The 13,873-nt window shown below is 47.9% G+C and overlaps 1 protein-coding gene across 1 annotated transcript in view; it reads left to right on the top strand.

The window, feature by feature from the left end:
- Positions 1–13,873, top strand: part of MLH3 (mutL homolog 3) — a 325,229-nt gene that overhangs the window by 167,767 nt on the left and 143,589 nt on the right. The window contains exon 8 of the mRNA XM_086937507.1: positions 7,712–7,820. Coding sequence (XP_086793633.1) covers positions 7,712–7,820 — 109 coding nt within the window. The remainder of the gene's footprint in view (positions 1–7,711; positions 7,821–13,873) is intronic.

Here is a 13,873-nt window from a genome sequence, read left to right as displayed (position 1 = left end):
AGGAAAGGCTTCTTATATGTGCATTAAGGATTCGCTAATTGTGATTCCCTATTTGCATTCGCAATCTAGGTATTTGCTAAAAATTGCGATTACCTAAATAGCGAATGCCTAGGCCTTTCATACATAAGGAAAGGTCATTTTGCATTCCCAAACAGCCTAATTTTGCGATTCGCACTGTTTGCGAACGCAAAATAGTTTCATACATCTGGCCCTATGTTCCTACCAAAGTTCTTCTGATCTTCACTCTAATCACTTGAGAGGTTCTTCAGAGGCTTCCTTCCAATATGAGTGATGCTTGATGTTGAGATATGGCCTCGGCGACTAGAGAGGCCTATGCCATTTAAACTGGGCCTTTACGGATATGCCATCAATTTAGAGGGCTTCTCCATAGAGGGCTGTCAAGGTCTTGAAGCACAACAGTTGGACCTAAAGTTTATAGGACATTCCGTATCTAATGACTGTGATGCAGAAACACAAACCGATCAAAGGGAGCTAGGACGTCAGAGAGCGGGGATGGCACAGTTTGGTTTTGCTAGAAGCGGAATTTGACATACATAAATGGGACTTGAAGCATTGCAATGAAAGCAGAAGCACTGGAGAGCTTGCTGTTGTAGTCAGTGTTCATGAACATTATTTACTATCCCATGATGGAGATGTCAATATAACTTATATGAATACTTGGATACAGGATTATCTCCAATATTCATAAAAGCTAGAATATCTGGGTGTGGGTGTGCATGTGTGTGTGCACAATATCTCAAACCAACACCACATTTCAAATAATTTTTCAAGTTTTCCAATTAAGCTAAATAGGCAAAATCATCCCAAAGAAAGGAAACATTTCTTTCTTTCAAACCAATTAGCCAAACAAACAAATCAGAAATGGTTGAAAAGGGTGCCCCAGTGCAAACCATATACACATAAGGAATTAAACGCTGTTCCTTTAAGAATCTTTGCGGCCTCCCTTATCCAGTAATGTTTGTTGGTAAGTCTGTTAGGCAGTTTGTTTTTTCTCGGACTGAATAGTGCAAGTGATGCATACCGCTCTTTAACTGATAAAGTGAAAGTAGTGAAATGAAGTGAAATCAGTTCACTAGTTTAACTTATGATGTGTGCTACACAGTATTTATGGGCTTCCTGTCCCACATATGTAACGAATATAAAGAAAATCAAGCGGAATAGCTTGAACTAACCGTGTGCACCACAAGAACAATTTTCCAGTCTTAACAATTTCAACTGTGTGAATAACATAAAATATTACTGCGTTCATACACAAATCACTGAGGTCAAAAATAGTGTATCCCCTCCCAAAAATGTCTTTGTTATTCAAAACAAACCCATATTCAATGAGGTACAGTTGTATTACATCATATGATCAGAAACAATATGTACATAATTCTCATAACGTATGGTACATTCTTCTTAATGTAGGTTCCGCTTCATTGCACAATGCCCTATGCATTTCAGGACCCTTTATCCCTTCTTCAGGGGCCACTGCAATGTGAACAAATAACAATTCATTGCTATAGAGTTGATAACATCTACTTTATGGCGTTCTAGCACCGTTTTATGAACGCAGGGGATGTGTCACTCTTGACACGTCTATAACTCTTTATTACAATTTTTTTACTCTTTTGAGAGGTGGTGTCATTAAATATAGTAGCTGTTATGTATGATGTACTATGACTGTATTATGGTCTCCATCGACGCCAAGAAGGGTTCTGATCTCAACTCCATTGGGTTCTACTAGACGTTCAACGTTGAGAGAGAGATCCGAGAGGTTGAAGGACATGCATTGAGAAGGGTTTCTCTGTCCTTTTGTTGGGGTCCAGGTGTTCGACGTCAGAACATTTGACGTCGAGACACAAAGAGAGGTCGACGTCGAAAAGAAGATCCTTTTCGAAAGGTTCACGGTACTGGTGACACATAGTCGGGCGACGTTGAGACACTCCATTAACGTCACATCGTTCCTCAAGACGCTGCTCATCCTCCAAAGGCCACAGAGACCTCTGGTTCAGGTATGAGCTACCCCTAGGTGCTCTCAACGTCGAGAAGCTCTTCTTCCCTTTCTCCAGAGCAACAGACAAGGCCAAGAACTTCTCCACGAAGGCAAAAATCTCCTTCCGCTCATCTTTCGCCAAGATGGCTTCCCCTCCATCAATGGCAGAAAGAGCCTTCCAGCCGAGCACAGTGACTACGGACTATTCCAGTCCATTGCATAGATCTCCGCTAGCACGACTGGTGCAGGAGGTGGACAGATCACCTACTACTACTCGAACCAGGGGTTGCCGAGACAAATCTCCGGACCATAGACCAGCTCATGCTCCTCGTAAAAGAAAGAATGACATCTTGGTCGTCTTCCTCGACTCACTCTTCAAAAAGGGACTACTCTCCTACCCTTGTGGATAGCCCCACCTCAAGAGTGTCACCTATTGATGACGTCAATACCTTCCACGATGTCCTTGCTAGAGGGGCGCAGACGCTGAAAATAAATGTCGGCTCCTCAAGCTTCTACATCAGTCATATTTGAGATTCTCCATCAACGGTCTGCAGCTAGACCATTGCTCCCACTGGTCCCTGGTCTCTGGTCTCCTACAACCAGTAATGGACATTTTTCTCACACCGTCCTCGATTAAAGCAGCTCCTGCGAGGATCCATACAAAAAAAGTAAAAGCCCGCAGAATCAGATCCTTTATTTCTAAAATCAGATCCTCCACCGGACTCTGTGATCAGCACAGCAGCAAAGAAAACGCATGCTGTCACTTCTTCCTCCTCTGTTCCTCTAGGCAAGGAGAGTAGAGCTCAGGATTCTTGGGGGAGAAAGGCATGCGGTTCTGCAGCGTATTGTTTGAGGGTGTCTAGCGTTATGAAATCAAATGAAGTACCAGCATTTGTAAAGCGCACAGCTACCTCCGGAGAGGAGTCCCAGCGCTGGGTCTGTCGGGAAGATTAAGCAAGCTATTTCCCAGAGTTACATGGTGTTGGGCTTACCTGCTCCCGGAGCCGGGGATCGAACCGTGAACCCTGTGGTACAGAGTCAGGCATCCTGGCTGCTGCGCCACACCTCTTCCATCTGTTATTACCGATCCTTATGGGCTTCCTTGGAACGCTTTAAAGAGAAGCTGCCGAAAGAGGATCGCCAAGATTTTGCGGAGATTCTCCAGGAAGGGGCGCTGGTAGCCAATCAAGTGATCAGCACATCGAGCGGATGGGGCTTCCCTGGCTGCACATGGGTATGCACACAGAATATGTGCATGGAGGTCTTCCTGGCTGCGTTTAACAGCTTTGAAAACGAAAGCTCAGCAACGTATTTTAAATCTTCCGTTCTCTGGCAACACTCTTTTTGGTTCACACACCGACGAGGAGATGGCCAGAATGAAGGCCGAGCTAGATACTCTGAAGGCCGTAGACTTGTAGAAGAAAAAGAATTTCAGGCGTCACTACAGGCCTTACAACTGCAAGAACTACCATCAGAGAGTTCAAACCCCTCAATGGTTGCAAAAGCAGTAATCAAAGTCACAACATCAAGGCTGTCGTTCCTTTAGAGGCAGAGGAAGACATCAGCAGCAATCCTCCTCCACAGCTAAAACTCCAGGCAAGCATTGAGTTTCTGCTTCCTCTAGCACCGTTGCTCACTCCAGTGGGAGGAAGTATCTCAAATCGCATAGAAGAGTGGCGCAACATAACCAAAGATAGTGGGTGCTAAATATACTGTGCAACGGGTATGCACTACATTTATGCGCACCTCCAAGAGACATTCCTCCAGTAAGATCACGTCCTCACCACCTGGATTTGCCGCGTCAGGATGTGTTGATCCTTCTATAGAAAAACCATTGAAGAGGTCCCTTCTGCTCAACGAGGAAAAGGAGTTAACTCCAGATATTTTCTTGGACCGAAAAAAGACTAAAGTGCACAAATTCAGACCTATCCTGGATCTCCGATCTCTAAACAAGGTCATCCGACAAGAGAAGTTTTGTATGTTGGCGCTCCATTAAATATATCCACATCTACAGAAAGGGGATTGGATGTGTTGGATATATCTCCAAGATCCGTACTTCCACATTCCAATTGCGCCACGTCATCGCAAGTTCTGCGATTCATGGTACAAAGCATTACCTGTTCAGAGTCTTACCGTTTGGCCTCAAATCTGCGCCACAGGTATTCACAAAATGCATGGCAGTGGTGGCTACCGCCTTACATCGCCAAGGCCTGTTTCTGTATCCATACCTGTTTATGTATCCATACCTGGCTGTTGAAGGGTTCATCTCCTCACATGGTGAAGAACCATGCCCAAATCTGCTACACCGTTTGGGCCTTCATGTGAACATAGAGAAATCAGTTAATCAGCGCACTCAAATGCTCCACTATCTGGGCTCCACCCTGGACTCCAGCCCAGGAAAAGTGTTTCCTTCGGAGGAGAGACTGTTATCGATGAGAAACAAATGCAATATCCTCCTTCAAGCACATCAACTATCAGTGCGGCAAGTGACATCACTACTGAGGTCGAGGGCCTCTTGCATTTTTCTCATCTCCAACTCCAGATTGAGAATGAGACTGTTACAGCAGGATCTGGACGACAAATGGGACCAATCCTCCGGTCATTGGGAAGACCGAATTCTCCTCTCTCATTCAGCGAAGAGGTCCATTGTCTGGTGGACTCAGCCGAAGAATCTCCTAGTGGGAGTCCCTTTCCATCAACCTCTCTCAAAACATTCCCTGATCACGGATGCCTCTCTTCAGGGATGGAGGAGGGGCACATGGGTCACCTGCAGACTCAGGGAGGATGGTCGAACAAGGAGCAAACCTATCATATAAACATGTTAGAGCTGCTGGCAGTTCATCTAGCCCTCAAGGCATTCAATGAGTTGCTTCAGTCTGAGTCGATACTGATACAAACAGACAATACAACCACCATGTATTACTTAAACAAACAAGGTGGAACATGCTCTCGCCGGCTGTCAATGGAATCTCAAGCGATCCGGCACTGGCTTCTGGCCAGTAACCTTTCGATCACAGCTATGCATCTGCCAGGAGAACAGAACATACGGGCAGACGCTCTCAGTCGGCACTTCGAAGAATAAGAAGACTGGGTGCTGAACGACGAGGTGGTGGCAGACATCTTTCATCAATGAGGTCGTCCATCCATCGACCTCTTTGCAGACGATCTAAACGAAAAATGCCACGCCTTTGTGTCCAGTTTTTACCGACCAGGAACGATAGGGAATTCTCTTTTGATAGACTGGTCCAGGACTTTTGCACACACCTTTCCACCTCTTGCTCTCATCCCGATTGTGGTGACCACACTCATCCGATCCAGGATGAAGATGATCCTGATAGCACCGGACTAGCCTCGCAAATGGTGGTATCCGGACCTATTGCAGCTCTCGATCTGTCCTTACAGGAAGCGTATGTGCAGGCCGGACCTTCTGACTAAAATGGGTGGGAAAATTCTGCACCCCAGCCTTCCCTCACTGAGCTTGGCAGCATGGCTCCTGCAGTACGGACACTTGAATCTCCCTCAGGACTGTATGAACATTTTGAGGGAGTCAAAAAGACCGTCCACAAGGAGTTCTTACTCTTTTAAATGGAAGAGATTTTACTTGTGGTGTATGCGTAATGGTTGTAGCCCTACTAGCGGGGCAAGAGGAGGTAATCTTGCTGTATCTTCTTTATCTAGCCAAATCAGGCTTAAAGTACACATCTATAAAAGTTCATTTGGCAACCATTACAGCCAATAGAAAGCCACCTAACCGACCTTCTTTCTTTCAACTTCAGGTGTTCAATGATTTCCTTCAGGGGTTGAAGGAGGTCTTTCCCCCTGTCCGACCTCCTTCCGCTCCTTGGGAGTTGAATTTAGTCTTGTCCAAATTGATGGGTCCTCCTTTCAAACCCATTTGTAAGGCCACGGTACAGCACCTAACATGGAAAGTGGCTTTTCTGGTGGCTATTACAGCAGCACTAAGAGTGAGTGAAATCCAGGCACTCTACTCTAAGGAACCGTATACGGTTTTCCATCACAATAGGATGGCTTTGAGGACTCACCCTTCTTTCCTACCAAAAGTGGTGTCTGACTTCCATGTCAACCAGACAATTTCTCCCCTTTTTTTTTCCAATCCTGCTTCACCAGAGAAAGGTCTCTTCACTCACTAGACCTCAAGAGGGTTCTCAAATTCTATTTGAAGGGAACAAAATCCATTAGAAAATCTTACCAATTGTTTATAAACTATGGTGCTGTTCGGACAGGTTTTCCAGCCTCAAAATGATTTATTTCGAAGTGGCTAGTGTCCTGCATTAAACTGGCTTATCAATTGGTGAACAAGCCGAAATTGGTTTCCTAAAGCTCACTCCACTAGGGGAAAAGCGGCTACAATAGCTTTCTTACACAATGTACCGATGGCCGAGATTTGCAAGGCAGCAACTTGGAAGTCGGTACACACGTTTACTAGACACTACTGTCTTGATTCTGACTCCAGAGCGGATTCCCAAGTAGGCCAAGCCTCCTTGAGGAATCTGTTCCAATGCTAGCTTGATTGGAGTCATGATGTTTTAACAATGTCTGCTATATTTTATGTTTATCATTTGCCCGCAGGAATAGGGGATGGGCTTGCTACTCATTCATGTGCTTATGACTATTGATGAGGATCCCCTGGAAGAGAAGGATAAGTTACTTACCTGTAATCCTAGTTCTCTTCTAGGGGTATCTTCATCAAAGTCATATGCAACCCACCCGCCTCCCCGGGCAAATGATCAAGGTAAATGTCATCTCTTTGTGCCCTGGCCTTCGGGTCTCCACAAAGAACAACTGACCTAACTGTCACCCCTAAGGCATGATGGGAAGCTAGAGCTCATGGCTGCATTAAAGGCATGGTGCCAGTTCTATTATATGTGTTTCTGTGGGTTAGCTTTTCAGCTTTCTACACTAATGTTTTCTGCAGTGCAGCCTATGGGCTGGCAATGTTTTTCATTCCTTTTTGCAGGATTAATATTTCTTTTGCGCATTAAAGCAGTTTTCAAATGTGTTTTCTTTCTCCCTGCTTTATTGGAATTGTATATATGTGCAAAGGAAATTCTTACAGCATTACTTAGCCCTTAGTGTATGGAAGGCTGCATTGTGTTATATGTAGATATATACATATGTGTGTGTTTTCAGAGCTACATATATGTTTTCCACATATATGTTTTATATGTTTCCGGGGGCATGTGCGCGAATATTCATGTGCTTATGACTTTGATGAGGATACCCCCGGAAGAGAACTAGGATTACATGTAAATAACTTATCTTTACTCCACTGTAACCCCTCCCAAATACTCCAGCCATTCGCCCCCCTGCTCTGTCGCCTCACATTTACTGTAAAAACGTATACCTCTGTGTGGGGAGATCTCTAAAGTCAGGGTGGAGATCTCCACACGCTAAAGACAGAAGAGGCGGAGACCTTCCACATGTAGGTTTGTGACTAACATTTTGTAGTATGTGACCAGTACTATTGTAGTACTTCTGCCCGTACTACAAAATGTGACCAGGTCCCCTTATGTTTTATGATCATTGACTGAAGGAGGCAAATGCTGATCCACCTGCTTATTATATCTCATTTGTTTTTTATTAATGTGGTGGACAGTCTCTGCACTTTGCTCACATTGTTCATATTGATGGAGCATGCACAGCATTAACTACACTGCATCTGTTTCCTTTTATTTCTCATTTCACTCATAGGTTCGTATGAAGCTGTTCCTGGGGCTTTTGGGAGGAAGAGGTTGCTCTCCTCTACAGTGTGTCCACCAATGCAGATTGAAGTGACCGAGGAGCACAGGCGACTCTTAAGGTTGGTACCGATGCTGACTTTGTAATTACAACATATTGCTTGAGTAAGGACCATGGTCTGTCACAGGATCTTTAAAATGTACATAAACAATGAATATTTTCACTTCCACAAAGGGCACTTGAGCACTTTAAAAAGAGAGAAATATCGTTTTTTGAAGAAAATATTTTTTTTTAGATCTTTTTATTTAGAATAATTACAACAATGCAGGCATACCATATAATCGATCATAAAAAAGTACTCAGACAAGCTCCATAGAAATGCTCACTGTCCATTGAAAGTGATATTACAAAGCACCGAAAAGCCAACAACACCTTAATTTTCCATAGGTCGCCCTAGCATATTGCCATCTTACCAAGCCATTTAGCATAGAGTAGGTTCAGACGTTATATCACTCCGTCATTAAGGTAGCAGATTGGGTAAAGTCTTTTCATTCAGGCTGATGATTATATTCTTTACCTGAGGCAAAGTATCCCCTGGCACCCTAAACGTTTCACAATATAAATGTCTTGCCATTGTGGCAGATCAGAATCCTGTCCGGGAATTCTACTGAGATCTCCATTCCAATGGAGATCAAATTATTTTTCATGGGTTGCACGTCGTTCCTACGCTTCAAGGTTTACCGGCTCTGGTCTGGAACAATGTAAATTTTGGAGCTCTTGAGAGATGCATTTATTTTCTTTACAGCATTAGGCTACTTCAACAAGCACATTACCCATGTTTGCTTTCTTTACCTTGAAATCATTAGCCTTAAGCTGTGAAATTTCAAAGTAAATACTGCAGTTGCCATGTACCCCGGGAATGATCACATTGCTAAGACAATACTGTACCTCTGTCTTCAGGTTTACACAGGCTGTGGTAGGAAATTCCAGAATATGAACTTGGAGCTCATGGACTGGTTAAAAATGTAAACTAACGTGCACCCTTCATACTGTCTTCCAGTGTTCTCATGAACCTCCACGCCCTTTTCAACTGTAGCCTTTTGTTACAGGGTCTACACATCCCACTTTGTTTGCCATACATTTGTTCATCACCTCCAGAGCCCCCTCTAAAGAGGATATTCTATTCACAATATAGCACGTTGCGCCTTTGCAGTGTAGTCATAATTAACGATTCCCCCAAGGGAGGCTAGCATCAGTTTTATCTGAAACTTCAAAGTCTGTACCAGGGAACCAACCATATCCTGTAGTCTCCACTTTGACACAAGAGGAAGAGATCACCTTCTTTGTCTCCAAGTAAAACTAATTGGTCAGACAATGCATTGTCATGTTAGTTTTATTCACCAACCGCCTCCCGAACAAGGTCATCACCTATAGATGATGTACTTGTTGGGCAGGTGAGCATACCTTGAGAGGTTCACAGTACAGGGATTATGGTAGATCAAGGAACAACTATACCAGATCAGTGTACTAGAGGTGAGGGCAGTCCACACAGCTCTCACAGCCTTCCTACCATCTCTGACAACATGCAGAATCCTACTTTAGACGAACAATATGGCCACAGCGCACTACCTCAGTAATCAAAAAGGACCGAGAATCCTTCCAGGTGACCACTGCGCCTACCTGCAGGCGAGGTCGCCCCCACTCTCCACTGCTCCTGCCTACTGCTCACCCGCTGCCTCCTCGGACGCCCCAGCCGCCGCTGGGCCGCCACTTTTCCCGCCGCACGCTAACTCCCGGCGGACACGCCCCCCAGCTGACCCGCCCTCCCGGCTCCTCTCTTATGATGCCCACTCCCACGCGCAGCGTTGACGCGCAGCGGGCGCGCCGATTGAGCGCCAAAGGCGCGCCAAAGGTAAGCCCGTCTGCGCCCGTCCGCGCCTGGACCGCGCCCAGTGCCAGGACCCCTGCCTCCCTCAGACACCAGCCCACCCACCGGACCTACGATGCCACCGAACTCTACGCACTCAACGCCGGTTGAATCCCAGGCTGCTATCGAGCCACCCCGAGACGCACCCACGGACCCTTCTGCTGCCACTCCTGCAAGTTCACCTGCATCCAGACCTGCACTACACCAGCACCGACCAAGCCGAGCACCAGCAGCAACCACCTCAAGTGCATCCTGCTCAACACCCGCTCCATCCACAGACACGCCGTTGAGCTCTGGAACCTGCTCGACACCACAGCCCCAGACGTCGCCTTCCTCACGGAAACATGGATGAACGCCTCCTCAGCGCCCGACATCGCCATCGCCATCCCGGACGGCTACAAGATCATCCGGAGGGACCGCGTCAACCAGACAGGAGGAGGCATCGCCATCATTCACAGGAATACCATCCGCATCACGACCAACACCGACGACACCCTCGCACCCGCCGAACACCTGCACTTCCAGATCCACATCAACCCCAAGACCACCCTCAGAGGCACCCTCATCTACAGACCCCCAGGACCACGCACACAATTCAGCAAAGACATCGCCGACTTCATCTGCCTGCACGCCCTCCTCTCCGCTGACTACATCCTCCTCGGGGACCTCAACTTCCACCTGGAGAACAACAACGACCGCAACACAACCACCCTGCTGGACAACCTCGCCAACCTCGGTCTCAAGCAGCTGGTGACCACCCCCACCCACTACGCCGGACACACGCTCGACCCCGTGTTCTCATCCAGCAAGGACATCACCTTCAGCCACGCCACCGGACTCCACTGGACGGACCACAGCTGCGTCCACTTCAGCTTCAGAAGGACCACGATCCACCACCACCAGCAACAGGTTGCACGCAGAAGCTGGAACAAGATCACAGCCGGCCAGCTCGCGACCTCCCTGAGCATGAACCCTCCCACCAGCGCACCTAACCCAAGCCAGGCGGCCACCAACCTCACGAAGTGGATCAGCAACTGCGCAGACGACCTCGCCCCTCTGAAGACCCCGCTTAGCAGACCCGGCAGCAAGAAAGCCCCATGGTTCACCGACGAACTCAAAAGCTCCAAGAAGAACTGCCGAGCACTCGAGAAAGCCTGGCGCAGAGACCCAACACCGAACAACATGACTGCCCTCAAGCTCGCCACCCGAAAACACCACCAACTGATCCACGCCACCAAGAAAACTGCATTCAAGGAACGACTGGACAACAACGCACACAACAGCAAGGAACTCTTCAACATCGTTAAAGAGCTCTCCAACCCCAACGCCGGAAACAACGACATCACCCCTTCGCAAGACCTCTGCAACTCCCTCGCCTCCTACTTCCACAACAAGATTGCGGACATACACAACAGCTTCAGCACTCAACCGACGCACGCCACGACTGAACCACCGCCCCCCACCACCACCATCCGCGCCTGGACCCCGATCAGCACCGAAGACACCATCCACACGATGAACTCCATCCACTCCGGATCTCCGACCGACCCCTGCCCTCACCACGTCTTCAACAAGGCCGACGCTGTCATCGCACACCACCTGCGGGACATCATCAACACCTCCTTCGACTCCGCTACCTTCCCGGAGAGCTGGAAGCACGCCGAACTCAGCGCGCTACTAAAGAAGCCATCAGCCGACCCCACCAACCTCAAGAACTACCGCCCCATCTCGCTGCTCCCGTTTCCTGCAAAAGTCATCGAGAAGACAGTCAACAAGCAGCTGGCCCCCTTCCTCGAGACGAACGGATCCCTCGACCTCTCGCAGTCTGGCTTCCGGGTCAACCACAGCACCAAGACCGCCCTGATCGCAGCCACCGATGACATCGAGCCCTGCTCGACAACGGAGAAACAGCGACCCTCATCCTCCTAGACCTCTCCGCGGCCTTCGACACTGTCTGCCACCGTACCCTAGTGCGGGGCCTCAGCAACGTCGGAGTCCAGGAGAAGGCACTGGAATGGATCATCTCGTTCCTCGCCGGAAGGACACAGAGAGTCCGCCTCCCCCCGTTCAGATCAGAAGCCACCAAAGTCATCTGCGGCGTCCCTCAAGGCTCCTCGCTCAGCCCAACCCTCTTCAACGTCTACATGAGTCCCCTTGCAGCCATCGCACGCCAACACAACCTCAACATCATCTCCTACGCAGACGACACCCAGCTGATCCTCTCCCTCACCAACGACCCCGCCACCGCCAGAGCCAACCTACACGAAGGGATGACAGACGTAGCCAAGTGGATGATGAACAGCTGCCTGAAACTGAATTCGGACAAGACGGAAGTCCTCATCCTGGGATCTTCACCCTCCGCCTGGGACGACTCCTGGTGGCCCCCCGCCCTGGGCAGCACACCCAAACCAACAGACCACGCACGCAACCTGGGCTTCATCCTGGACTCCTCCCTCTCCATGACCAGACAAGTCAACGCCGTCTCCTCGTCGTGCTTCAACATCCTGCGCATGCTACGTAAGATCTTCCGGTGGATCCCCACCGAGAGCAGGAAGACGGTCACCCAGGCCCTCGTCACCAGCCGTCTGGACTACGGCAACTCCCTCTACGCCGGAACCACCGCCAAACTCCAGAAGAGACTCCAGCGGATTCAGAACGCCTCAGCGCGACTCATCCTGGACATCCCCTGACGCAGCCACATCTCCGGACACCTGAGAGATCTGCACTGGCTCCCGGTCAACAAGAGAATCACCTTCCGTCTCCTCACCCACGCACACAAAGCCCTGCACAACCAAGGCCCAGGATACCTAAACAGCCGCCTCAACTTCTACGCTCCCACACGCCAGCTTCGATCGACCGACCAAGCCCTCGCCTCCGTCCCCCGCATCCGAAGAGCCACCACAGAAGGAAGGTCCTTCTCCTACCTGGCCGCCAAGACTTGGAACTCCCTCCCGACCCACCTCTGCCTGACCCAGGACCACCTTGCCTTCAGGAAGCAGCTCAAGACCTAGCTGTTCGAGCAGTAGCGGACCCCCCCCCCATCCCTAGCGCCTTGAGACCCTCCGGGTGAGTAGTGCGCTATATAAATGCTTTGATTGATTGATTGATTGATTTCTGTGGAAGCCCAGACTATATGGAATTGGCTCCTAGCAAGAAAACAGTCTCTAAAAGCCATTTATCTTCCAGGCATCCAAAACTTCAAAGCAGACCTACTCAGCAGATTCTAGGTGAAAAAATAAAAATTAGTTCTCAACAGTGAGGTGTTTGAAGGCATTTTCTCAGATTGGAGTCTTCCTCAAATAGACCTGTTCGCAACGTCGCAGAATGCTAAATGAGTAAATTTTGCCTCCAGAATGAGAGACCCTAGACCATTTGGCAATGCCCTTTAATCAATTGTTCAAATACATTTCTTAACACATTTCCACCAAAACAATTGATTTGATCAGTGCTGGTAAAATTCGAGTATGGCAAGATGAAGATGATTTTCAATGACCCCCAGTAGCTGGGGCAGTTGTGACTCCTGAAGCTTTTTCACCTGTCCTTAAGTCCACATAAGAAGCTGTGATGCAAGCCGAATTTGTTAACTTGGATGAAGGACAACTTTAACCTGCCATTCTACAATTCTGGGATTTGACAGCATGGCAAGTGACATTGCTCAATATGGTCCTATAAAACTTAAATTTACCTCAACAATTTATGAACATCCTAGGTGAGGCAAGAGACCATCACAAGAGCATTCTATACCTATACATGGAAAAGGTGTTTTCTGTGACGTCAAAGCATTAATCGTGACCCACTGTCCTTCCATGAGGATATCAGTCACCCACTCTATTAGTGGCATGCTTCATCATTGGGTGTCATCTTGGCACCTATAAACCAAGGTGGGCTCGACCTTTGGGTCACTCGAGTATCCCTGCATTAGTGTGTCCATGTCATATTAACTGCACCGTGTTTGTTACAGGGATCAACAAATATTCAAGAAAAGAGGTTAAGTAAACCTCCATGCATGACATGGGTTACATGTACTGTATGTCCTGACCATTAGGGATAGGACCTATGGCTGGAACCTTACCTATTAAATACCCGGGCAGAAGATTTATTCCTTAAGATTACCATGTTTACTTTGAGGCCATACATAGGGGGCTGAAACATGTAGACCCTATAAAGACTGAAGGGACATACGTTTCAACAAACACGCCAACTTTGTTTTTAATATACCATAGTCACTCCCTAATAAAGGAATACCT

Source organism: Lissotriton vulgaris, chromosome 9, assembly GCF_964263255.1.
Source record: "Lissotriton vulgaris chromosome 9, aLisVul1.2, whole genome shotgun sequence".
Lineage (NCBI taxonomy): Eukaryota > Metazoa > Chordata > Amphibia > Caudata > Salamandridae > Lissotriton > Lissotriton vulgaris.
The sequence above is the reverse complement of the archived record's forward strand: the minus strand, read 5'-3'. Positions and strand labels throughout refer to the sequence as shown.